This window comes from Streptopelia decaocto, assembly GCF_964273445.1.
Source record: "Streptopelia decaocto genome assembly, chromosome: 4".
NCBI lineage: Eukaryota > Metazoa > Chordata > Aves > Columbiformes > Columbidae > Streptopelia > Streptopelia decaocto.
Window position 1 is genome coordinate 61,803,637 of NC_138658.1, and position 26,974 is coordinate 61,830,610.

General features: G+C 38.9%; 1 protein-coding gene across 9 annotated transcripts in view; it reads left to right on the top strand.

Moving 5' to 3' along the window:
- The window catches only part of LDB2 (LIM domain binding 2), a 249,774-nt gene that overhangs the window by 58,967 nt on the left and 163,833 nt on the right, over positions 1–26,974 (top strand). For all 9 annotated transcript variants that reach the window (XM_082050731.1, XM_082050724.1, XM_082050727.1 and 6 more), the window contains exon 2: positions 18,007–18,109. In XM_082050731.1, the coding sequence (XP_081906857.1) occupies positions 18,007–18,109 (103 nt within the window). The remainder of the gene's footprint in view (positions 1–18,006; positions 18,110–26,974) is intronic.

The following is a 26,974-nucleotide window of genomic DNA, read 5'->3' on the forward strand; positions in this document are numbered from 1 at the left end:
TTAAACCCTCCTCTCCTGCTCAGGTTGCCCCCCTCCCCACCCGCCCCAATCCGTACATTGTGGGCACTGGATCATCAGCACCAGCTGTTGAGCTCTTATTACAGGGCGGTAATGCAGATAGCTATTGGTTATTCTCCAGAAATACAAGATCTGTGTCTCCAGGAGGTACTTGGCCCCCGTATCTCCACAACAGAGTTCCTTCTTGCTTACTTCTTGCTTAGTCCCTTCTTGACCCTGAAAGTTTGTGTTCCCTTCTTAAAACAGTGACAGAGCCTCAAAAGAGTGGCTAAAAAGGGATAAGTAGTGCCTCTTTTGGCCTCATTTGGAAATCAGAGCGCTGCCTGGGTGCTAGAGAAGGCAGTTTTGAATCTCTGCAAACTACAGAAAGACTTGAAGTTGGGCCTTCTTGGTAAATGCTTTACTGACGAGGTTGTCATGTAGGAATTTCCTCCTCTTTACCCATTCTGGCCCAGCCCTTCAGGGGCTCAGGTTCTGTCCGGCACTTGCCAAACCACATTGCAGCTGTTTGGGAGGAGAGGTCTTGGGCAGGATGGAGCTGAAATCCAGCTGACTTAGGATCTCTTGGTGTTGACATGATGGTGTTTTCAGAGAGGGAGAGATTGCATCCTGGAGGCTTTTTTTTTTTTATTAAAGACATGGGTGGAGGTGGACTGCAGGTGACCCAGTCTGGTGTAGGTCATAAAGACATTCTTTGGTTCTGGCTTCCTGTTCTCTCTAGACAACATGTCTATAAGTTTTTCATTCATGAAATATTCAAAAACAGATGATAATTTTTTTGACTGCTTTTGGAATTTTTTCAGATAAATGTTATATCTCACTGTTTGTTCATGAACTGTTTGTAACAAATTTCCTAACTCTGTTCAGATTTGCTACTCTTGCTTTATGGTTGGTCACCTTTGCTCATCATTTCCTGGTATTTTTTTAAAGCAAACAGAAATCCCATCATGTGGCAGACTAACTAGTAGCAATAGTAGGTTGTCATGCAGCGTTTTCTATTTTCTAATTCTGCAACTCATTTTTTATACGCTACCTCTGTCTCTGCTGAAAATGAATTTAATCACAAAATGATTTTTCTTTTCATGATTGCATTCATCCTGGCAACTTTCCCCTAAATTCATTGTTCACAAACATTTGTATGAACTAAACTTTGTTTGCAGAAATATACATAAACAAATCAAATTGAGATCAGATTTGTAATATGAAAAATTCCCAATGAAAAGTTTTTTGCATTATTCAGTGACTTCTATTGACTGTTACACTACAAACAGCTGCCTATAGATTATTCAGCAGTGCAGTGGTAGGACAAGGCATGAAATTGAATACTTGAGAAGTGGGATGTACTTTCTCTGGGTGAATTTTATGGGCCTTGCCTTGATAGACTTGTTCCCAGAATATCTACTCTTCAAAAGCCACTTTTATTTCTAAACAGTATAGAGCAATAACTGTATACAAAAGAGTGCCATAATTTTTTGAGAGCAAGGTTCAGGTGATGTTTGTCATAGTGGTTCAAAGCTGATCTGAAGGGCTGGATAAATAAAAAAATGCAATCTTGTTAACAGAAGCTTGGCCCCAGAGTGAAGCAGAAATGTTCACCTGGTTATTGTTACATCTTGCTCTGCAACCAAATGCTGTGTTCAGTGCTTACCAGAAGTCTTCACCTTCAGGACAGAGGCACAGAATCACAGAATGATTTGGCTTGGAAGGGACCTTGTAAGGTCATCTAGTCCACCCCCAGTGCCATGAGCAGGGACATCTTCAACTAGATCAGGTTGCCCAGAGCCCCCTACAGCCTGGCCTTGAATGTTTCCAGGGCTGGGGCCTCTACCACCTCTCTGGGCAACCTGTTCTGGTGTTTTACCATGCTCATAGTAAAAAACTTGTTCCTTTTTTCTGTCTGAATCTACCATCTTTTAGTTTAAAATCATTACCCCTTGTCCTGTCGCTACAGGTCCTGCTAAGAAATCTGTCCCCATCTTTCTTATATGCCCCTTCAAGTACCAAAACGCTGCAATAAGGTCTCCCCAGAGCCTTCTCTTCTCCAAACTGAACAACCCCAACTCTCTCAGCCTGTCGTCATAGGAGAGCTGTTCCATTCCTCTTATCATCTTGGTGGCTCTCCTCTAGACCATCTGCAGCAGATCCATGTCTTTCCTTTGCCAGCTCTTGTCCAGCTTTTCATCCACCAGTACCCCCAAGTCCTTCTCTGCTCTCAATCCCTTCATCCCCAAGCCTGTATTGATACCAGGGGTTGCCCTAACCCAGGTGCAGGACCTTGCACTTGGCCTTGTTTAACCTCAAGAGGTTCTCATGGGCCCACTTCTTGAGCTTGTCCGGGTTCTGCTGGATGGCATCCCATCCCTCAGGTGTGTCAACTTCACCACTCAGCTTGGTGTCATCTGCAAACTTGCTGAGGGTGCTCTTGATCCCACTATGTCATTGATGAAGATCTGAAACAGTACTGGTCCCAATATGGACCCCTGAGGGATCCTACTCATCACTGAAGAGATGTATACATGGCCTTAGTACTTACCAAGTTTTGTGCAACATTTGGAAAGCAGAGACATGAAACTGTGAAATCTTAACTTTCTTGTTTAGAGTTTCTGGGACATTTTAGTGGCAAAATTTGCTAAACAGAACACATGATTTTGGAATTCTATTTTTAGCTTGTTTATATATGACTTGGCAGACTCCTAGTCAAGAGGGGATAACCCTGGCCCCAGAGATAAGTTTTAACAACTGCATGTTTATGCACTGTTAGGTATCAGGAGGTCAGTCATAAAAATCTGTCAGTTTGTGTTACTTCTCTGTTGAATTTCTATCAAAGCATGAAGGAAGGGGACCTGCCATCTTTTTCTTCCTACCACAGTTAGTATGTCATGAATTAGATAAAATAAACTGGCGCAAAATGCTCTCCTTTTGAGAACTGGAGAAAAAAAATATTTCCATGTATTTATTCTGTCACTGAAGCAGAGATACCGCTCTGGCAGGTGAAGGCAGTGGAAATAATGTACAAAACATGCTTCTTCTGGGCCTTTTTAAGAACACATTGGCAGTGCTCTCAGATGCTTGTGATATCTAGTGTTGAATTCTGATCAGCTCTCCCCAGAGCACATTTGTTTGGATATTAATGAACCGTTGATTTTTAAGTCATATGCAACAGGGAAAAGTGAAAAGCGTCGTCTTTAATATGTTCTGGTCACTTTCTTTTGATACCAACACTCAAATCAAAGAAGCTGAATGAGGAAAGATAATATCAAAGATGATCACAGTTTCTTCTGCTCCAAATGAGAAATTTGCACTCTATTTAACACCCTGCCTCCAAGTAAGTTTCCAGTTATCTGATATTGATGGCCATGAGAATGAACATATGCAATTAAAATAGGCAAGCCACACAGCGCTTCCACCCAAATCAGAGCCAGGCTCTGAAGGATCATGTGATTGATGTAATGCCATCCTATTGAAGAAGAAAAAGAGTTAGGAATTCTCTTCTCTTGCTTATGTTTAAATACATTTTGTCACACTCAAGCATCTCTCTGCTACCATCAAGATAGGCTCCTATTCTTAAGAAAAAGAACACATTTTAATATCTATACTGGGGACCTGAGAGTTTTGAATTCAAGCTAAGTTTTTGATAGGACAAGCTATGGAGTGTACAGTCAACAGAGGCAGATTAGAGGACTTAGTTGTTCCAACGTGGTAGCAAGAAAGTAGTACCAAATACTGACAATTTCCAGTGTTAAACTGTAAGACCTATGTGTTTGCAGAAGAGACACTGCTGCTTCTTACCTGGGGTAGACCTTATAGATCGGGAAGATATCCAGAATTATTTCAATCATTAGCTGGGTGGGAAATATTTTTTGTTTAATATTGAAACATGATGTATAGGAGTTTCCTTAGAAGTATTTGTGGTAGCAGTAGTCAAAGTGAACAAATTGTATACCTGCTTCCCTTTATTTCACAATGGAGTAAATTCATTTGGAGTTTTTATCTCTCATAATCCAACTTGATTAAATCTAAGAAGTACACCTGGCAAGTGGACATTTTCCAGGAACGAAAAAAGAGTGTAGTCTTTCAAGTAGGAAACATCAATTCTTAGAACTATAGTTACTTCATACAGTACCACCTTTTCACCTTACATTTCTTAGGAGACATTTATTATGCCTCACTGCTGTCCTTATTATCATAGGAACATTGTGAAAAGATCATGTCATCTTTTATGTTTGCAAGGCACTACTGATGATGGTCCGATACGTTAGATATTTCCATTTGACATTCTTGATTGTGAGATTCATCCTGTACAACATAGAGGACACTTCTGTTGTGATGTCCCAAGCTGACCACCGGGTTCAGTTGGTATATATCAACTGACAACCCATAGTATTGTGTGTCTGCTGCACACAGTATATTACAGTTCCAAATATTCAGCATCTCTGAAGTTTCTAGGCCATTTCCCCTGGGCAGTTTGGTATCACCTCCCGGGTTGCTTGGAATATTGGCAGAGGGATGAGGAGAATACTGACAGCATAATCCTGTTTGTGGTCCCTTCAGATCGATGTGTGTGAGTAGGGAGAGAGGGGGCAGCTGCTTTGATTCTGTACTTGTTCTGCGAGTCCATCGAGACTTTAGGACATGAAGGCCTGTGATTGTCAGCTGTACTGGAGAGTGTTGAGTCAAGTCAGAGAAAATCAGCCCAGATCTGGCCCCTGCCAGATGTTGAGCCTGACTGAACCAGAACACTCACAGGAGTCTGAAGAAGGAGCTTCTTGCTTAATATGAAGCATATTTGATCTTCAGTACACCCCTTTGTCCTTGCTGATATGCTGTGGATACATGGTGGGCTCTGTGCTGACCTGGCAGTTCCTGATGGGCCTCTTGCAGCTTTCAGACCTCACATGTTGTGGAGGTTATAAAAAGTTCACATTCATTCCAGAGTGCCTCAGACTAGGGATAACTTCATATATTATTTTAAAAGCCAGATGACCTGATCCAATAGACACTACTACAGCAGCTGAGATTATCAACAAAAAGTGACTGTATGCACATTGGTATCAGTGCATCTGCTTGTAGATAAAACTCTTCCAAATCAGAAAATGGAACTGAGAAAGGAAGAGGGAGAGAAAAGAACAGAAGTGATGTGTTCTCAAGCAGAGAGGTGATCCTTCAGTGTGGTGTACAGAAATCAGGTGTGAAAGTCAAGCTGATTGTAGAGGAACTCATTTGGAGAAGGAGAATCCTGAGATGTTCCATCAGCACCTGGACTCAGTACCCTCCGCAGATCTGTGATATTTTGATACAGTCTTTGAGGACCTAGAGAGAGATCCAGCTATGATCAATTTTGTACACTCTGATTTAACATAGTGCATAGAAATATGATAATATCTCACAGTGGTTGTCACTACATTGGTAGAAACCAAAAGTGTGGATCCATCTATTCTGGGCTGAGCTTGACATAAGCTTCCTCTAGCGTAAGAAGACATTAGCACTGAATCTTTTCTAATTTTCTGTCTCGCTGTCAGATGACAGCTCCTCTGGCAGTTACACATTCCCAGAAATGAGACCATGTAGCTTTTTGGCTTTGTCAAGGCTACTGCTGCCTTCTCAGTAGTAGTTTGAACGCAAATCTTCTAGAAAGGCTCTGAAATTGTAGATGTTTTGTGTTTACGGCACTCTTGAGGAACACAGTAGTAAATAAAATTTTCAGGGTTCTGAACACAATTATTGCTAATTTTTGTTAGAAATGCACAGCTATAGCAAAACAAACAAACAAAAAGCCCCAAGCCCCCACACTATATGCTTTTGTTACGACAAGAGGACTTAGATCTTTGAAAATGGATCTGAGCACCCTGAGAAGTGCATTCTTGTACTTAGCTTCTTTAAGTTATTTCACTCTCCTCTGCAGCAATTCTGTGCATGATTCACCATGTTATGCAAAAACGTTTTCTTTCTTAAAATAGTTTTCTGTGTGTTTGAGCTTTCTCACAGACTTCATATTCTTTATAGTTTTAAGAGGCTGTATCAACACTGATGTTTTTGTTTAGGTTATAGATATGCACCATGTCTCTAGATCTAGTTCCTTAAAGTAGGGGAGGAGAGGAACTGCTTTTTCCAAGGCTTTGCTTGCTCTTGGTCAGAAGATCCTTTCACCTGGAAGGCAACAAGGGTAAAAATCTCCATCAGCAGTCCTAGGTGTCACTCAGTTCTCAGGCTAACGTGAAAGTTAAAAATGAGAAAGACCATTAGTTCTCACAATGGAGCTTGTTGGCTGGTGTGAATGCACTAAGAAATTCCATAGTTTCCAAACAAATTCTCAAGCTTTCTATAGCAAGTTTTCAGAATTGTCACGTGCATACAGTCCTTTTTTTCATACTGCTTTACATCCTACAACTTTACATAAAGAAATTTGGAAAGCATTAGATAATAGGGAAGGTCAAACACCATCTATTGAAAGCTAAAAAATCCCAAGTGAATCAGATTTACTGCTGATCTAACAGGTCCACAGAGTCTGAAGTGATAGGTTGTAGTTCATAGGAGGCTACTGCTGTGATGAAAAGATGTTTACAATTTCATTAGCTGTTTGTGGACCCAGAGGTGAGGCCCCAGTGGATTGTCATATATAACATAAAGAATTTTTTTTTTTCTTTTTAAAAAGGATTAAATGCTGACCTATTATGATCTTTTCACTAGATCATATCAGGTCTTAGCTACAAGGATGACCTTAGTGGGTGATTTCCCTGACATATGTAGTTCACACTTGGCCTTGCTTACTTTGTTTAAATTTAGATTTATACATTTTTCATGTTTAAGCAGTAGGGTAGCTGGTAACTAGACATTTTTAGTAAATAATTGCTCATGTTGCTTCTAGCTGACTGACAGCAAATGAAATCCTACAAGGATTTTTATACATTTTGGTGGTAGTGATACAGCTAAGTGGCCACTTGGTAGGTGAGAGCTTTGTTTGTCTAGGGTTTTAGCATAATCATTAAATCACAGCTTTCTCTAATTGCTTCAGCCGCAGCCAAACACAGTTGGATGGGATTCTGTAGCAAATGGAATTCTGTCACATTCAATATCAGTGTTTGCTTTATTAAATAGCATTTCTCTGGGGACCCGCACAGACTTTTGGAGTTTTAATTTGTTACAGTATGTAATAGCTGGCTTCTGTGAAGGAATTGTTCACCAAATGGCATTCTTATTATTACTACTGATGCCTTTTTACTTTAAATGAGGTTGACAAGACAAGGTATGCCATTTAGAAGAAAGCAGTACTTACTTTGCTCAGTGCAGAGAGAGTTTTGAAAGGGAGCATTTTTTAGCATACATAAATTCTTCCATTTCTTTGAAGTGAAAATTTAAAGTTAATAATTAAAACAAACACACAAAACCACTCTGTTACCACAACCTGTGAGTTTCCCAACGTGTGCTTCATTCTCTCTATATTTCTTTTGGTGCCTTTCAGGACAGGAATTAAATATCCTTTGATTTAGCAACCTTAACACCCTTGTCAGTGATCTGTTACACTGTTATACAATATTACAGCAGCAATAACAGTAAAAGTGTTGGTTCTAAGGAGATTTTTCATTGTAAGCAGGTGATTCAGACATCTCCATTTGAATCAAGAGTTTTAATTTGTAAATGCAAATACCAGTTTAAAAAGTTCACTGCCCTGTGCTAATAACTGCTTCTCACCATCAAAACTCGTGTATAGTGAGAATCTGTGAGTGTCAACCCATTCTTGCTTTGTCGGAGCAACCAGGACTCCTGATTGTTGTTCCTTCATTAACCAGACTTGCCTGTCACATGCCCATTAGTGAGTGTTACGTGCTTGAGAAGTACAGTGTAACATGATGGAAACATGATGGAAACAGGGAGCGACCAAGTGATCTGGTTGTAGCAGAATAATACAGTGAGAAATGGCAATACTTGATATGTTGTCTTGACTTAAGATTTCCTTATATTGCAGATATCTGAGGATGTAGGAGGATACATATGAAAAAAATTTAATTGTATTTTGTACAGGAATTTTGTATCCAAATACAGGGTGAGATAAAATACAGGACCCGATGGCCTTTATTGGCAACTATGGCTAGCCAGGGAGTGGAGTTAGGAAGCCAGGCAAATAATCACATCTTCTTCATTTGAGACATTTCATACTGGCAGAAATCTTTAACCAGCGCTCCAACTTCTGTCTGCCACTCAGAGCTTTTTATATGAAACAGCAGGAACCTGGCAGCCTGGAGATCTTTGAGTGGTGTGAGCAAAAAACTTGAACATCATTTGTGGCTTTTCCTGCCAAGACTGTAAAAATCTAGACAAAGTAGGTACGGTTGTTTCACCCAGTTTTTCACTTATGTTTGTCCTTCACTATGTAAGCTCCCAAAAGCTCAGCCAGTTTTCTTCCTGAATTTTAAATTCTCAGTAGGTACATATGATAGGATTTCTCTTACCTACCTTGATCCCTGTAAAAGTTGCATGGCTAGACTGAGCTATTCTCTCGGCTCCCTCTACAGTCAGTGAAGAGACAGATATCTCCAGGAGGTTTTTTATCTCATACGAATTTAGACAACTGTCTTGGGGTGAAATGAATCCCAGCACTGTTGTCACCCTCCAGCTTTGATTCAGTAAATGTAACAAGTTTTAATTCCATGCTGGTATTTGGAGCCTTACTCAGAATATTCCAACATCTGATTTCCACTGAACTTAATGGAAAATGGATGCATGAGTCTTTTAATTGGCTTTGAAAAATCTCACCCTTAATGTATGATTAAGCTTGAATGCACGTGTTTCTATATAAAAAATTACAAGCAATAAATGTAGCTGTATTATTTTCAAAACCTGTGCATCTGACAACTTCAGCTGATTAGTGGCCCAAATGGCTGATACAGATGATACTAATTATACTGTAGTATTGAAAACTGGACCAAGTGAGACGAAAATACGAACTTAATAACTTAATACCTCAGCAATACCTTTTTTTTTTTTTCCTGGTCTCTTTCTTAAGTAGATTTTAGATTCTGAAACACACATTTAGCACAGATATTTGTGGATAGAGTGGCATCGCCAGTCGACCAAAATGGCTGTGATTACTAATCCTAATAAGTACAGAATGTATACGGGTATTAACTTGAAATGTACTTTTGCTATACTAAAGAAATAATCCTTAAAAAAACCCCACACAAGTGGTGCTTCTAAGTTGAATAAAAAATGTGAATGAACTTTTAAAGAACATAATTTGCAGGTGACTGTACCTCTCTTAAGAAATTATTTGTTAATTCCCACAGTGGTTTTTTGGTTGAAGAATATGCACTATTTATGTAGTGAAGATATAGTGTATTTTATTAATAATACATAACAAAGAACTTGATTTTATGCTTTACCATTGCTTCTTACCAGAATTTCTGTAAGCCAATGTAACATTTGCTTCTCTGCACTATCTGGAATTATATAGTGCTATTACAATTTCTTTGGATGATACCTGAACACCCAGAATCACAGTTATATTATTAAGTACTTAAATGCAGCCAAAAATTATATAATTGTAGATATGCTTGTAAATAGTAACACAAGGGAGTAATTTCTTAAATTCTTCCCTCTTAAATGTTTTCTCATTTTCTGACTAGTTTTTACGAAATTAAGATTTCTTACCTGTCCTCTAAAGGAGATGGGACATACAATACACTGGATCCTTTCCACTTCATATACCTTCCTAAGAAATAATATCTCTTTGGTCAGACAGAAACGTCCAACATTATGATATATATGCGCTTACCTGGTTTGCAAAGCTTAACAGGAAGTTACAATCTTTAATTAATTTGACTTGCAAGCTAACAAATGCATACTTGGATTCCAGTCCAGCAAAGCATTTAAGAGCATCCCTAATTTTAAAAGACTTTTTCTGAGTCTTAACAACAGTTTTCTCGAAGTCCGGTAGAGTAGTTGGTGTGTAAGTGTCATCTAGAGATATGTCTCCTTACCTATATGTCTTTTCAACCCATATAAGATTTGCTTATGACAAAATCAACTCTTTATCATTGCATTAGTTTGCTCTGTCACCATTTGATACTTCTACAAGAAGCTGGAATGCAGGTAGAAGGGTGTTTGTCTTACCTGGGTTTCGCTTCCCTGCCTTGGCCACTAGATTTGCACAAGAAGGCGGCACAAGCGATAAAAGCTGGATGTTTTCTTAACTCAGCTGGAGAGCTCCTTCTTACCTCTCAAAATACAGTCTGTTAGATCATAGTTTAGATTGTAGTTGCTCAGAGGGAGGGACCACTGAAGGTCCCAGCTTTGTACGTGTCTCTAATATGTGTGGTGCTCTCGTGAGACTTCAGAGAACAAAGAGGTGATGAAAGTCCAGTGTGCAATGGAGGTGTCAAGGACTGTCTTCATCATGTTCCCATTGCAGTATTGAAATGTTGTCAATGTTGTGCCAGGTCAAAATGTCAAAATAAAACAAGAACATTCACATTACTGATGACACTACAATAGGTAATAGACACACTTAATATTCCATCTCTATAAACCATTCTCAAAGGCTTGAGGCTGTGGTGTATTCTGTGGTTGAATAGAGAAGTGTAACCATGATTCATTTTTGTAAACACAAAACTCAGGTCTGTGATTTGACTACAATGATTATGGGTGGAAAATGCTACTAAGAAAATCCGTTACTATTCCCACCCAGCTGGAGACATCCTCATGCCTCTTTGAAAAGAGGGTTCAAATTTAAACCGACTTTGACTATGGATTTAGTATGCAGTGTGTATATACCACATCCAAACAGACTATGCTATGGATGGAAGTGTCTGTTTCTATTGAAAACTGCACACGATTTAGTTGTTAATACCCAGTCTTTTTGTTCACACAACCAGAATATAGGTCTTATCCATAGAGACCAACTGCAATCTTATCCCATATACTTAAAAAGGACAAAAGAGCATCTTCTGCTAGTTATTGGTAATATTGCTGTGAAATATCAAGGATGATGCCATGCTGACTATAAGGAGTTGGCAGTGGAATATGTCTTGAGCCCAGCTTCATTACTCTTTCTTCCCCTTTCTCCTGTTCATTCTTGTGCACAAGTTCCAGGAGTGGAAATAATGAATTCAAATTAAGGAAGCAGGTGAAATGACACATAAATTAACTCCTTCTCCTCTGTAGTGCTTGCAATGCAGTATTAGACTCTGTAGCCTGTGTCTGTTTGCTGTAGGTGAATAGTGAAACATGCACAGAGTGAATATTTCAGGATTCATTTCTCTTTTGTCCACAAGCTTCAGTAAAATTTAAACAAGGACAAATAATAGGTTTGAGACTAGGCATTCATCTTTGATTCTTGGACTGAACCAGATAGCTCTCTGTCTTATCCTTTCCTGATAACTTAAGTTAGAAAATCTCTGTCATTCTAATGACTCCAATTTTAAAAGGATATTCAACTTGATATACTTGTAGCACCTGTGTAGATGGAAAAATGGGGTGGCTTAGATGTAATGGAATAACTGTACTTTTGTAGCTGCACGTAGACTGGTCTCGCTATATGCCAGCGTACTGAGCAATTACCACAACTACTCTAACAAAACATCTCTAATTCAGGCCTACGTTAGCAGCCAAATAACAAGGAAGAGGTCAACCATCCTTCTAAACGTATCAAAAATATTTCTCTTCCTCATATCAATGTCAACATGTTTCAGTTCATCTGAACCCCTGGTGTAATTGCCCAGTGTAGACTTGCTGATTGAGAATCTCAAGTGGCACTGTCTCAAAGACCTGTACCTGCAAAGCTGAGCGGTATGGTCAGTATCATTACAGTACAGTTGTTTTGCTGTAGTGATGCTGATTCCCACCTCCCAGAGTTCAGAGCACACCAACGGCATGAAAAATTTTGCACATTTTGCAAAGTCTCTGTCTTTTTGTTTGTTTGTTTCTCCCATTTTTATCTTAAATCAAATAATTAATGTTTGATTTTCACATGTCCCCATTCAGAAAATGGGCTGTTATTGCTTCCCCCTGCCCTCCGTATTTTGTTGCCTTATAGTATAGTGGTTTATAGGCAATAAAAATAGGATCTATAAGAGTAGATCTCCGTTTTGAGCTTTTCCCTGTCATTCCATTCTTAAAGTTCCTCTGGATTTACATGAGAAGCAGAGACATTGCCCCCATTTTGCACCCCAGTCAGCCTCTCTGAGGTGGTATCACAGTGGGGATTTGTTGCATGACTATATTCTGCCTTCTTAATAAAACAGAAACTTGGTGTTATTTCTTTGCTGTACACATGAAGATAAGTTCCAAAGTGGAATGTAAACAATAATTTAATTAATTATTGAGTAAGCTGAAGAAACGGATATGTTTTGGGCATTGAGCAGAGTTTTGGCAAGAAGTTGCGAGTATATAATGGAACAGAAAACTACATATGACCAAAGCCAAGTCTTAAAATCTTTCTGCCAGTTTTACTACACATTGTCTGAGAGATGGCATGCAGCCACACTAGTAAGTGAAATAAAAGCAAGCAACACCATTAAAACTGTGAATATGTGTGAAATAACAAATGGAAGGGATGAAGTTGGGCATTCCTGGCAGGGGGAGGGGAGCTGGAGATTCTGTAAAATACCACTAGCTGTGAGATTAAAGGTATGATTAATGCTGTGTAAAACATGCTTTATGTTTCAGATAGATAAAATAAATGAGATAGAATAACAAACGGAAAAGCAATGGGAGTGGTCCTTACAAACTAGCCCTGGGCACCCAGATTGGTCCTCTTCTTCAGGTGCTTTTAATAACTGCACAAGGTACCAGATATGTTGAGCAAAGATGCTCTGAATGTCAGATAGGTGTGCACCTTCTTATACCTGTATGATGGCAGCCATTTGACTATATGGGTTTCTCACCTATATACTGAATATGGGTATTCCACTCTTTCACTCTGTTCATACTGTTTCCGAGAAAATCAATTTAAGACTCAGAATATCAGTATTCCATGTAGAATTTATATAAATAGCAAAAGAATCCTGTGCCAGATCATAAAAACATTGTGAATTGCAGGGCCAGACCTACAAATCAGTACTCAAATGTCCAAATGTATAACATTAAGATATATAGATCCCTGTTAATTTGTTACTCCTGTGAAATTTATGTCAGAACCTTAAATATGTTTAAATTAAACCTCACTAATTTAAATTTAATGAGGAAAGTCACTGGTTACTTGTATTCAGGAATTTTATTTTTAATGGTCTGTCAGTGTGCTCTGAGTATAAACATTAGTGTTAGAATTTTTTTATGATACTTATCTTGTGAGTTTCATAATTCGTAATGGCTGTGCAGTTTTTACAGGTGTATTTAATGGCAAAATCTTATCTTGAACTGCACTTTAAAAGCTCAAGTGTAGTTTGATTTGCTGGGAATGGAAGGAAAGCAGGAATACCATTCTCTCCTTTGGGAGACAGCAGTTTCCTCACACAGCATTAACTTGAAAGAATACGAGAAGCTCGTATGTTGCCAACAGGAGTGTGGATGTATAGAGTTCTGAAAATAGTAAGTGTCAATAGGGAAGGGTTGCAAGTGCCAGAAGAAAAATGTAAGCTCCCAAGGGCACTATCTCTTTTTATTTTTGCCTTGTGCAATGCCAAGCCACATAGGTTGACGTTTAAAGTTCAGTTCTTCCCTGAAAAGTGATTATATTAAAAATACCCCGTTTCAGAACAGATGTATTTCCTGTATGTATTCAGAATCTCATTTATTTGTTTCCATGACTTTCTTTTTAATATGCTATTTACACCTGTTATACGTGTGCAGCCAAAAGTGATGTGAGGGAGAAAACAAAAGTCCGCGTGTCACTGGGTCCGAGCCGCGGAGCTGCCATGATGCCTGACCTGCCTGGATGCCTTCCTGTGTAACCACATCTGAGTGTTCCTGCTCCGGCAGGGGGATTGGACTGGATGATCTTTTGACGTTCCTCCAATCCCTGACATTCTGTGATTCTGTGATTCTGTGATGGGGCAGCTCTGCCGAGGCTCGTGGGCAGCAGGACCTCAGCACCCCCCTTCTCAGGAACACAGGAGCTGTGCTCTGTGGCCCTTTCCCCTCTGCATAACACTGGCCCAGAAATCTGTAATGGAATTAAACCACTTAACCTGTGATGGCAGAAAACTGAGACAATTATTACTTCTTCTATCCTTGTTAGCCACAGAGGACAAGTGATCATTCTTTATAGCAATCTCTTCATATGGTTGAAGACTGTTTTCATGTTCCTTGTGAGCTTTTTCTGCCTTATCCTAAACACAACTAGGTCCTTCTGTCTTGCTTCGTATGAGTCTTTTGGGGTTGGATGTTTGGTTTTTTTTTTGGCTTGTGTCTTTGAGCTCAATGATTCCTGTTGTTCTTTGTTAAATTCTTTAAGGGTGGGTGGCCCAGACCTGACCACAGTACTCCAGAAGTGGATGGACTGTTCCAGTTGAAGTCTTTCCAGTGATGTGTTTGCTGGAGTGGAAGGGAATTGTATCTAAGACATTTCCCTTATTTGCAAGAGCAGCAGATTGTTGACATATTTGCTTTATGATCTGGACCATTTTCTACAGTATTGCTTAGCCAGTTATTTCCCATTCTGTATTTGTGCTTTTGTCACTTCACTTTATTGAATTTCATCTTCATTTCAAATCATTGCTGCAATCTATCAAAATCATTTTGAATTCCAGTTCTGTCCTGCAAGGTGTCTGCATCCTCTCTCGAGCATGGTTTCATGTACTGACTTTTTACATGAACTCCATTCTACCTTCCAAGTCATTAAATGAAAATAAAATAATTTGAAGAAAATGCCATAGGCTCAGTTGGCCATATATTCCAGTTCCAAGATCTATTTTGGTTCAGCAATCACCATCACAGGCAAGTAAAAAAGCCTCATTTGGCTTGCAGACTCTTAATCATGTAAGTGTGTAAGGTGTAAAGAAGAACACAGCTTGACTCTCAGATCACACAGTGAACATGTGGGACTATTAGATGGAGGGGGAAAAAGAACATCATTGTACTTAAAATCTGATTACATTTGCCAAAGAAATCAGAGTCAGGAAAAAATATTGAAACCCTAGGCTTCCATTTACTTGGAGACCCTATTCAGAGTTGAGCCATGCTTCAAATTACAAATAATACCGGGGGTGGAGAGGATCAGAGGGAACAATGACAATCGTGGCAGAAGACGTTTTGCTGCTTGGGTAGCTGGCTACAGCAGCATGGCATCTTCACTTCTGACCCAACTCACTGCCTGTCTCTGCCCTCTTCTCTCCTTTGACCCATTCCTTAAGTTTATTTTAATACAAAATATTTTTAAAGTATAAATTTTTTTGTTATGTTTAGGCCATTATTTCAATGTTTGAGTGCACTACGTGAAAGGGAGGTTGCCATGGTAATTTCTCATTATTGTTGAATAGAAAAATAATTACTCTGGCAAAATCCCCCGTAACCTGTCAGAGCATAAGTTAAAGATGCCTGGGGGCAGCCTTGCCTTCACCATCCCCTTTTTGCAAGAAAAAGGGGGTAATTTTATTCTTTTTTTTTATTGTTATTATTTTTTTTAATAACTGGATCCTTTTTCAGCCTGGCTGGGGGACACCTCATTTGGTTTTGTTCGCTATTTGGCTGTGAGAGTAGTTGGGCCCACCTGTGACAAGTGTGGAGCAGAGAATTAATCAGCAGAGACTATCAGAGCTTGACAGACGATTTATATATTCTATTAAGGTTTGGGTTCTTTTTGTGGGTGGGGTGTTACATTTTCTGGTTTTCCTTCTTCCTGACATAAAATATGCAAAAGCCTAAGATAAAGACCTTGGACAGTATTCAAACTGTGACAGAGTCTGGATACTTCATCTATCCAGGGAGGGAATCCACAGTAATTCAGTCTCTATATTATCCTTGCCTTCAGACTTCTTGGAAGCAAGAATGAGTGCAAATATGTGTGGTTTTGAGGTGAGGCCCTGCACTTGCCCTGCTCTTCTCTGTCTTTCCCATGTGCATTTGCATTCTGACTGTGTGGTGCTCCCCTTTTGCCTTCCATGTCATTGGATGTTGCGTGAGTAGCTCCAGTGACACTCAACTACTGAGTTAGCAAGAGCTGCAAACATGGGATACTTAGATTCTTCCCTTCCCTCTCACTTCCCTGTCGTGTGTCCAAAGTATCCCAGTTAAACAATACTGCAGCCCCTCTTTTGGCAAATGGCAGAGTGCTGGCATGTAATGACTTGTTAGACAGTACAATCTTTTATGGCCTTATAATGTCACCCAGCAGGCTGTCCCCAGTGAAGGGCTGGTGTGCAGAGGTGCGTTTGCTGGGCTTCTGTTGAACCTGAATGTATATTCTGTACTTACTGTTGTGGTTACTTGACTAGTCTATCCAGTGATGCTTGCACATGGAAACACTCATCAGGTTTACACCAGCAAAGAGGAAAGAGCAGCAGCTCTCCAAGACAAGAGATATCTAAGACACAGAGACAGTTTTGATACCTCTTTGTGTGACTGATTTTTGAGCAAGTACCACAGGGCCATGCCACTCGTTGTCCTGCAGCACAGGATGAGCCTTGGCAAGAAGGTGAATTACAGGCTCTGACCCAGCCAGGAAGTATCTCAGGGGTCTCTGGTACGAGCTGGAATATAAAAACCTCTCCTTACCATTTCTCCGTTGGATGTCGGGCAAAAAGCAAAGTGAAGTTGTGAGGCAGGAAAGATACCCTGCTCAGCAGTTTGGAGTGAAATCCAATAGTAACCTCTTCAGGAAAAAAAAAAGGAGCAGAACTGAAAAACTCAGATAATTATTTCTCCGTATGTGTACATGTAATGAATAAGACAGATGCATGTTTTGTCTTAAATTGGCATTTTATCACAGGGTTGGAGTTTTTTTTTCCTGTGAAGGTAACAAATGTATTCTGGCATAGTTACATATTGCTCAGGCATTAAGAGGTACTCTCTGCTCACTATGCTGAATTAACCTGGCACACTGGGAAGGCAGCTGCTGTGAGTGGGGTAAAATGGCTCTGAGGAGTGTGATTGGGGCTTCTTCAGAAATGTATTTACAGCTTTGTTGCTCATCCTGTGTGCTACAGGTGATTTAAATCTCAGGACCTCAAAGGAGCAGAATAGACTGCACCAAAAATTTAAAATCTGCTATTAAATATATCTGTAGCTTTTAAATGAAACAGTTGGCGGACTCTGTTGTTGCCTGACTTCTGTGAAAACCCTTGCAAGCTGGCCCACTTGCACAGGTGCTAGACATGGAGGTTTGGGTGCCTGTTGTTATCACCCAGCTCTAACAATACCTGGTTCAATTGCCAAAGTCAACAGACCACCCGTAGTGGTGTATCGGTATATGCTTTACATTGCACACTACATGGATAATTGCTATGTTTCAGCTATGCATATTACCGTAAGTCTAAGTATACACAGTTCATCTTAAAATATTGTTTTCACTTCATGTATCAGACTGAAAAGTAAAGATTTCTCACAACAATTACATTTAATTAACCTGCAGTAGCATTGTATTTATATTAAATGCATTGGAGTGGAATGGCTATTATATTTAGGTTCTAAATAACTTTCTTGTCAACTCATGCTGATAATCGGGTTATGTAGCATTATAGAATAAAGTACTGAAATTTTTTCATTATTAGGACTAAGCAGTTGAGATACACAGCCCAAGAAAGGAGGGGAAAAGTAATAATCACTTTATTTGCATTTAAAGAAACAAATATATTTACGAGAGTAAAAGTTTTTCTATATTTAGTGTGCTCAATAAAAGGAAAGACAGTTTATTGTATAATAAGCTTTTTAGCTTTTTTCTTAAATTAGAAGTAGAACCTTATCTAGGAAAAATAGTTTGAAATATCATATAGATATCTACACCTCAAAATCATAGATGAGGAAGTGCAAACTAGGTGTGATCCTGTTGAATTTCTTTTACAAAGGATGAACATATTTTCATTTTGCCTCCTGTTAAGTGAATGATCTGTTGCTTCCTAGGATAGTGACAACCTCTGGTGGGATGCCTTTGCAACTGAATTTTTTGAAGATGATGCAACCTTAACCCTTTCATTTTGTTTGGAAGATGGACCAAAGCGATACAGTAAGAGATATATTTTTTGTTCTAATTTTAAGCCTGAGTTTTTAAGCACTGTAAGAGACAGATGCAACCCTGTCAAAGACAAAGTTGCTTGTTTGTATTCAGTGACCATCAAGTTCCATTAAAGAACTACATGGGTTGGGAATCCTTTTGTATTTTGTGTGGAATTCCTCTAAATTTTATTACATGAAAATAAATTATTTCCTAGTGGAGCAGGGCAAATAACACAATATAATCTTTGGAATTTTTTAATTAATTTGCTTTGGCTGTGCTCGCAGTCTTTGTTAATTTGGTGTCCCCAAGTATTTGAGTGTTGAGTCTTGTGGGCAAAGATGTTCACAGAAAGGGAACTGTGTAGGAAATTTCAGTATTGTTGCTCAAAGGGCTCCAGATTTAAACAGGGATCAGAAAAAGAAAAAAAAAATACCAAAAGCTATATCCTTGCCAGTGTAGATAATAATTATTCCATCTGTTATGTGGATCTGTGCTGTTTGCACACATTAAGGACCTGCCCTGGATGTTGTCTGAACAGCAGTGCAAGTCTAGAACACTCTCAGTCAAGCACTAAAGAGAAGCTTGAATAAAAGTGAAGCAGTGAATAAATCTGATGGCATTGGTATCTGTTGCCCACATATGCTGAGCAGGAAAAAGGGGTAAAATTCATCGAACAAATTGTTTGAGGTGAATAATTCACTCAGCTTTAGCACTAAGCAGCAGAGAGATAAGTAAACATTGAAAAACTGCATTGCCAATTGTTTCACTCCATTCAGAGTGACCCCTGCTTCACAGTGGCAGCGTCTGCTCTCTGCTTAATGTTCTGAATCTTGCGAGGTTCTTCTTTTTCGTGAGAGTGACTGATTGTCAGCGTATCACATACTTCTAATTCCTTTTATCAATTATCTCAGGTATTTATTTGACAAGTGTTACCTTCTCCTGGCGAAAAAATAACAACCACTTTGAACGCACGTTCTGGGATTAGTGTTGACAGAATTACAGTTTCTTGCCTTTCAAAGCAAGTGATAACTCTGTAAAGGTCCTCAAATTACAGCCTATAGCAATGTTGGTAACAGCTGATCTGTCCTGATTAGGTTGAGTCAACTTGTCAGATATCAGATTTGCTGGTTGTGTTATCAGTCCAGAAGGCACAGATACATCAACAAAAAAGCAATTAATGTCCAGTTAGATCAGAGGGAGTTGTGTTTCTGGAAAACAGGGCTACATATGAAAGAATTTGTCAAAGAGTGAAATATTCCTGTTGTCACAAATGCTTGATAATGGTTGTGCTATCTGTAACTGGGCCAGTTTGGTATGGGACAATACTGTGATTCTTAGGATTGTTGTTGATAAGCGTGATTGAAAGATCAAATTACCGTGGGCATGTTTTTAAAAGCCACTAGTGCATGGGATTCTTCCTCTGATTTTAATTTCTGACCTCTGCACAAACTGTTGTTGCTTTTGGTGGTGTTATTCTCAGCATCTGGAATTAAAGCTCAGCATGTAGGGCTCATTCTGTCAATTCATGCTTCCTTTCCCTTGTTTGTAGACATTTACATAATCCTGAACTACAGTATGTGTGTTTCTTTCTTACATGAGCAGTACTTTTGTATAATAGTACTCTAAAGTGCATGCTTGAGCTGTTCCAGTCTGGGACATCCATTGCCACCTGAGCAGGCTTTGAGAACAGTCTGGGAGGTGCCAGGTTGTCCAAGTCCCTGCTAGGGGACATCTCCAGTGTTGCTTGAGGAGGGCACAGAGTGGAGGTTGTGTGTTAAGAGCAACTCCCTCTTCCTACCTGGGAAGTTTGTGTCCAAAAACATGCACAAGAGTTGAGAACAGAGCAGTCTGCTCCCTTTTGGGTCCAAAAAAAATTGCTTCTACTTGTAGCAGGTCATCACTGAGCACAGAGACCTGATCGAGGTCTTCATTTTGCCTGCCCAAGCTGCGTGTGTGCTCCGTTATGACTATGGAGGGTCATGGCATCTCCCAAAGACGATGGTGTCACTCAGTACCTTTATTCCAAGTAACAAGTGAAATCACTGGCCAGTGGGCTGGGGCTCCTTTTAGAAGAGCCAGAGCATGCCAAGTGGTGGCAGCACCAAGTGTATAGTTCTGGAAGAGATGAAACAGAAGTGCCAGGTCTCTATCCGCGCTGTCCCCAGCCAGCCAGCTGCCTCCTCGCCCAGCATGAACGCTCTTTAGTATGTCATGGGCATTAAAAACACGGGAGCTGGCTGAGAGGGAAGAGGAGACAAATTGTTTGCTCTTACTCTTGCCAGGTGCAAACAGTAATGGAAGGAACCAAGATTAGGCCCTAGAAAAGAGAAGCAGGCATCATTGAGAAGGCATTTAGAGAGTTGAAAGTGTTGAAAGATGCCGACCTCTTGCCTTTGCTGCAGGGTTCAGCTCCAAATTGCCTACCTTTGTCTTGCATCAGCCTGTGAGAGATTTGTTTACATCTCCAACATCAGTTGTGGCTGCCACCTTATTTTCTTTCCTTTGGGAAATGATTTCCCTCCTTTGGGGACTAAAATATTCTCTTCTGGAGCAAATAAATTCCAGAAAAAGTCTTGTGGGGGTGTGTGTGGTGGGGAAGGACAAATGTTTTTTTTGTTGTCCATGGCCACAATTTTTCTCTGGGCTATGATGACTCCCAGTCCTTTTCCCTCCTTGTTTTCGGGGAGGTGGCTTTAAACCACCCACCGTAGACAAGGAGGAACATGGTGTTTTGCCCCAGGTTCCTTCTTCAAAGCCCCCAGGACCATTGTGGGAGGCTGCTGAAATGTGCATTTTCTCTTCTGCTCTTCTCTAATTTTGACTGCTATCCCCAAGCCCCTCTGTGGTTTCTTTCACCACTTGCTTTAAACTTTTCCTTTCTATGGGTTTTATACTGCAGCCTTTTTCCCAGCTGGCTCTCTCTGCCCCCTGCTCTTACCTGGACAGCCAAATCCAACAGCCAACAGAAATGCTCAGAGCATGTGAATCAGGCCTGTAAATCATTGCTTGTGTAAATGTACAAGATTTAAGAAAACCACTACTTTTGCTTGCCTCCCATATCTTTTAATTTTTAATATACAGCTCTGTCCAAGAAACTGTAAGGCTTTTAAACTCTTCTCTTTTTTTAATCTCAGGAAACTAGGCTGCTTATTTAGTTTCACAGCCCCAAAATGAAACTTCACGAAAAACACCAAATATTTTTAGGCCTGCCTTTCGCATTACTGTGATTTACAGCACTCATCTCCATACTGAGAAAAGCATTTTTCTTCCCTTTGCTACTCTCACTGTTGGGTGTGCAAGGTTTCTGCTCAACTATCCACTCTGTGATTCTTTAATTTATAGGGAAAAATAGATATGGGTTGAGGCTGGGATTTTAAGTCACTGGGTTATGTTTACTTTACTTGGCACAAGATAGCACAGTGTACTGATACTCGAGCTGGCTTTAAATGTGCCTCTGTATCTGTGTGGCACAGCATGTAAAGATCCTTAGTTATGGCCTGGAAAGAGTAAAGGTCTGTTAGTTCAGTGATTCACCAGTGCTAATTAATTTGATTGCCAGGTTTGTTAGACCTAGACCAGTTATCTTTGCAGAACATTATTCTGCCCCAGAAAGATGTGCACTTGAAAACCCAGCTCAACATTTCATGCAAAAATTGTATGTCAGACCTGAAATTGCTGCTGAGCCCACCTTGCAGCTCTTGTTGTCTTTCGGCACTATTTTAAGTATATACGAGAACTTTACCTTCTGCTATTTTTCCTTCCTGGTACAGCATTCCAGAAAGAAGATACTATCTTCTTTCAAACATCCGCTGAAAATGTATGTTTTTCTCTTGCTTGCTTATATACCCCATAGCTATTCTTTTGGTCTGCTATTATCTCTGAAGCTCACTCATGTTATTAAATTCTATGTTGAAACTGAGTTTTAATGAGAAATGGTACAGAAAATAAAGATATATTTTAATGTTGCAAAGATGTAAATTAAGTGTGTTTTTTCTAGTCTGGCTTTTTGGCCACAGTGAGATGGAGAGAAGGCTCACACATTCCAATGCCTAGAGACAGGGAAAGATTCCCAAAAGCAGACATGCTACCTGTTTTAAACTCCATTGAATTATGTTCAACAGAAACTAAGTAAACACATAAAATCAATTTTATAAAGAGAACAAAAAAAAAGTACTTTAATTTATTATTCCCTGATTTATTGGGTCAAGAAATAAATGGGTTTTAAACAAAACCAAAAAATAAAATATGCCTAATGGAGCAGACTTTTTTTTTTCCTGTTTGTGGATAAAACATACTCGTTTCCTGTTAAGAGCCTTCTATCCCTGTAAAAGAGTAAATACTAGACTCTGATCCATTGTTGCCCGGGTTTTTTGTTTCTTAGAGACAAAATATTTCCCGAACAGATAAGAGAAACAAGTTTGATTGACAGCTCTTAGCAGAGTCTCATCAGCTGCTGTGCTGACAGCCTGGTGATGCGCACTGTGCTGATGTGGTAGGGACTGACAGGTGATTGACAGCCCAAGACTGGAGACAGGAAAGATGAAGCATGCTCAGTGAGAATAATGTGCAGTGTTTATGCAGCACTGCAGAGAATAGGAGCTAGAAAGTTAACTCTTTCAGAGCAAAGTGACACTGTAACGCGTAATGGATGCAGTTGCCACTGTACAGAAAATTAGAGCTTGTCTACATTTCTATTCTGTTCACTAAACGCTTTCTGTTCGTGGAGGAACTATACACTGTGAGGAAGCAAAAGCGTGAGCTATCACATGTGTAGCTACAAAAACATTTTGCTTGTAGTAGATCTGACGGATTCATCAAAATGGATTTGTTTAAGCCTATAGATGAAGAATGTATTGAGAATTTTTAATGGGCTTCCATCACCTGATTGTATATGGCATTGCATAATGTTACACAGCAGAAATTTCACAAGGAACGAGTTGAGTTCTTCTGCTCTGTGTATTCCTAGAAAAATGCAGTGATTTCAGTTTTATTGTTGCTCTGAATCTGTAGCTGATAATTGAATATGCATTTTGTGTTATAATTGCTGTTACAGTTTGTGTTTGGAATGTAGAATATAACTATACCATGCTTTGCATTTTATGCGCTTATTGTTAATTTTCTCTATTTGGTGCATGAACCCTGCTTGATTTTTCTTAATTTTTTAATTTTTTTGATAACAGGAAAGTTAGAGGTACAGTTTTCTGGGTAACAGCTTCAGAGTACAGTGAACTTTGGACAAAACGGTAAAATCATCAGCTTTAAAGAGCTTATCTAAGTTTCTTTAGAATATATTGCATAGCTGTATCTTATACTTTACCACAAATTATTTAGTGGATACAGAGCAAGTGAGCTGCAACACATTCATTCTGCCTTTGTGCTTGTTTATAACCTGTTCTACACAGGTAATTTCACAGCCCTTTGTTGGATAACTACTGCAGGTGTAATGGTGGAAAGCTGTGTCTGGTGGGCATTTCTTACAAGCAGGGAACATAGTTTGGGAATGAACAGGGAAAGATTGCTACACATTACCCTCTTGCTTAACTATTGTCAAAAAGTTGGTTTTGAGAGGCTAGCACACTACATTATCACCCCAGGTTTCTATAAAACGATGTTCTGGCTTCTTTCACGTTAGTCTTACAGAGAAAATTAAATTTGCCAAGAGAAACAGATTGTAGTCTTTTCAGGAACATGCTTTCTTTTTTCTTTTATTTTTTTGCCAAAGACATCCCAGTCATTAAACATGATTCGAGCATTCAGGTACAACACAGTAAATTGGCCTAACTTAGTAAGTGAGACAGATAATTCTGTGCAACTGCCTGTCTTCATCTTTATATACCACTCTTCTAGTTTCTTTTTCTTCAGAGTTTCTTGGCAATACTTTCAAATTTAATTTCAGAACATAGATGAACTTTTCGTTAAAATCAGGTGTAAGCTGTTTGCAAGTGCCTACGGATCAACACTAACACCTCCACGCCCCCAGTTAATGATTTCTAATTGATAATTACTTCTTAAAATTGGTGTTTTAAGGAGTTCTCAATCCATTTTACATATGTTCTATTAAAACTGTATGTTACTAATTTTTAGTAAGAATATAAGCAATGCAATAGTAAGTCAGATGTGTTACAGGTGTCTAAGTGTATTACACCTATGCACTTATGTTTAGCATGCAAACTTCCTTAAGCGCATCAAAGAATAAAATGAGATTTGTTTGACAAGACCTATTTTACATAAATGCATGTTGACTGGTATTAATTACATCCCTTTCACTTCAATCTTCATCAGTTAAATGCTGTATAATTTTTTTCACTATTTTGTCTGGATCGATATCAAGCAAGTCTATTATGTATACAGTTATCTGACTGTATAGTATCCCTTCTTAAATATCAGCACAACAGTAGTAGGTTTTTTTAAATTCCTTCGGTGGTTTGTTTGTTTTAATTATTATCTTATACACTAGATAGAAATATGCAAAATAAACTCTTAGAACTGCTAATTTTAAAACATTTACTCTTAAGAGATACTATGTAAAATCATTCTTAGCTATTGATGGACTAGGAAGCACATCTGATCTCAAGATCAACATGCTTTTCAAAAGTAGAACAAAAGAGCTTTTTATATATTGATGTTAATAAATTTTCTGTTTCCAAATTGAATCAAGTTTTAAATAAAATTCAAGGTCTTTCTTATTTTCTCTAGTCCATACATTCATGGATCTTTCACTGCCACCTTCAGCATCTTGTTCTAATATTTCATCTTTCATAATGTGTTATTACAGAAAGCTTTCCTTTCATTCCTCTTTGCTTTTACATTCCATATACATTGTAATTGTCAGGGTTATTTCCTTCTAATTATTGCCTACATTTTCCTCCTAAGTTTTTTGCCAAAGTTGTTTTCTTTCTTAGTATAGTCGTGGCTTTTGTATATCTTATCGAGTTTGTTTAACAGATTCTTAATTTTCATGCTTAGTTTTATTTGTATTCTGTCCCAGTCAGTTGAGCTTGGGCGAATCCAGTATTTTGAAGTACCAGCTGTATCTCTCCTACTGATTGGGATTGCCTTTTCTTTGTCTGTACTGAATGCATGTTTTGGATGGCATTTGTACAGAAACATGTGGTCTGATTGGAAAATGTCCAGAGGAGAGAAAAGTCTTGAAAAATAAGGCTTACTAAGAAAAATGAAAGAATTTAAGTTGGTCAGTCTACAGAAGAGAAGGCATGGGAAAAAAAGGAGAGGGGAAAAATGGATACAATAACAGGACCTATCTAGGAAAGGCATGTGGTCTGTGTCCATATCCATGATGATGAGGAGAAAATATGCTGGTCTTAAATTGCATGTTGGAAGTATATTGAGAGGTTAGTTCCTATTGATAAGAAAAACAAGGTGCTGGAACAGATTCTCTGGGGAGGCTGTGGAGCCTCTATCAGCCAAGGGGCTCTGTCTGACCGGCATCTCGGATTCCCCGGAGTCCCAAAGCAAGTGCCAGCGTTCAACCCCTGTTCCCTTCATCATAACAAGTTCTGGAATGATTTTTCTCATCTTGGTTGCTAAACTTTTTGTGATTAAGAACACCCCACTACTTCTAATTTTTAGCAATATGAATAATGTTTTTCTAATACTGCTGGCTATGCAAGACTTCTCACACAAACATTCCACCGCTTCCCTTCAGAGCTTGCATTTTTTCCTTTTCTCTGTATTAATGACAGACGCTGAAGGAGTAATTCTTTCTGGTTCCTGATTTGTGATTAGCAGATCTGAATTAGACCTTCACCTCTGTCTGCTTCAGGCTTGTTAGCACAATGTTCCAGTGCTTCTGAGTTATTGATACCTTGACGATACAAAAGAGCTTCTTTGCTGTGTAGTGCCATCTGTGTGCAACGTGTGCATGCACATCCGTACCCATACAACCTCAGTTAGGTACTCCATGGAATGGTTTATCGTGAAAGCTGTCCTATCAACCTCTTTTTCAAATATCTTACAACTAAGTACAAGGTCTCAGATATCTTACAAATGGATACCTCAAATCTCTTCTGCTTGTTACTAAGCATGTTATATGAACCAGTGTTGGAGACCCAATGTCTGTAAAGTGACACTTGGAAAAAGGCTACTAAACTCCTAATATGCGTATTGCACAATTATATATAGCCTCTAATTGCAAAGGCACACTGAAATCCCAGTCAATCAGATTGATTCTGCTGCTGTATAAACAGATTAAGTGATAAGCCCTCTTTGGGAGAAATCATAATATAATAGGACATGATACATTATAGGAATCTAGGGTCCATTCAGAGAGCAGGAAGAATAAAGGCAAAATTAACATGAGACAACCGCAGTGATTTATGGGCTTTTTCCCTGCCCAATACAAATAATCCCTTTGTTATGGTTGGGTTTTGTTCACCCATTTGGTCCAAATTATGTAACATTCAGTTCTTTCTCTCTGCTGGAGACCATGTTAATAAAATGGTGGAAATCCATGCAAAATAATGGAAATGAATAGCTTTTAACATCAAACTTTTCACTATTACAAACTTCAGATAAATGGTTTCTTTCTTTGTATAGTGTGATGGCAGTTATGAAGCACTGGTCAGTACTGAATAACTGGCAGTAAATTGAGAAATAAAAATGTTGCTGTTCTAAGGTATTTCAAAATATTTTCAATATGAGGTTGAAATATTTTCTTGTTATTATTTTAGCTTCTAAAATTATCAGGTGATTTTTAAGATGGTCAGATAATATATATTATGTTCTTGCAAAAAAAAAAATGTTCTAACATATTTACAGAGTTCCTGTAAGAAACAAGACTGAGTCTGAATATTTATCCAAATCTAGAATTATATGTATCTTTCCCTTAGAAGTCATGAAATATTTTTCTTCTGC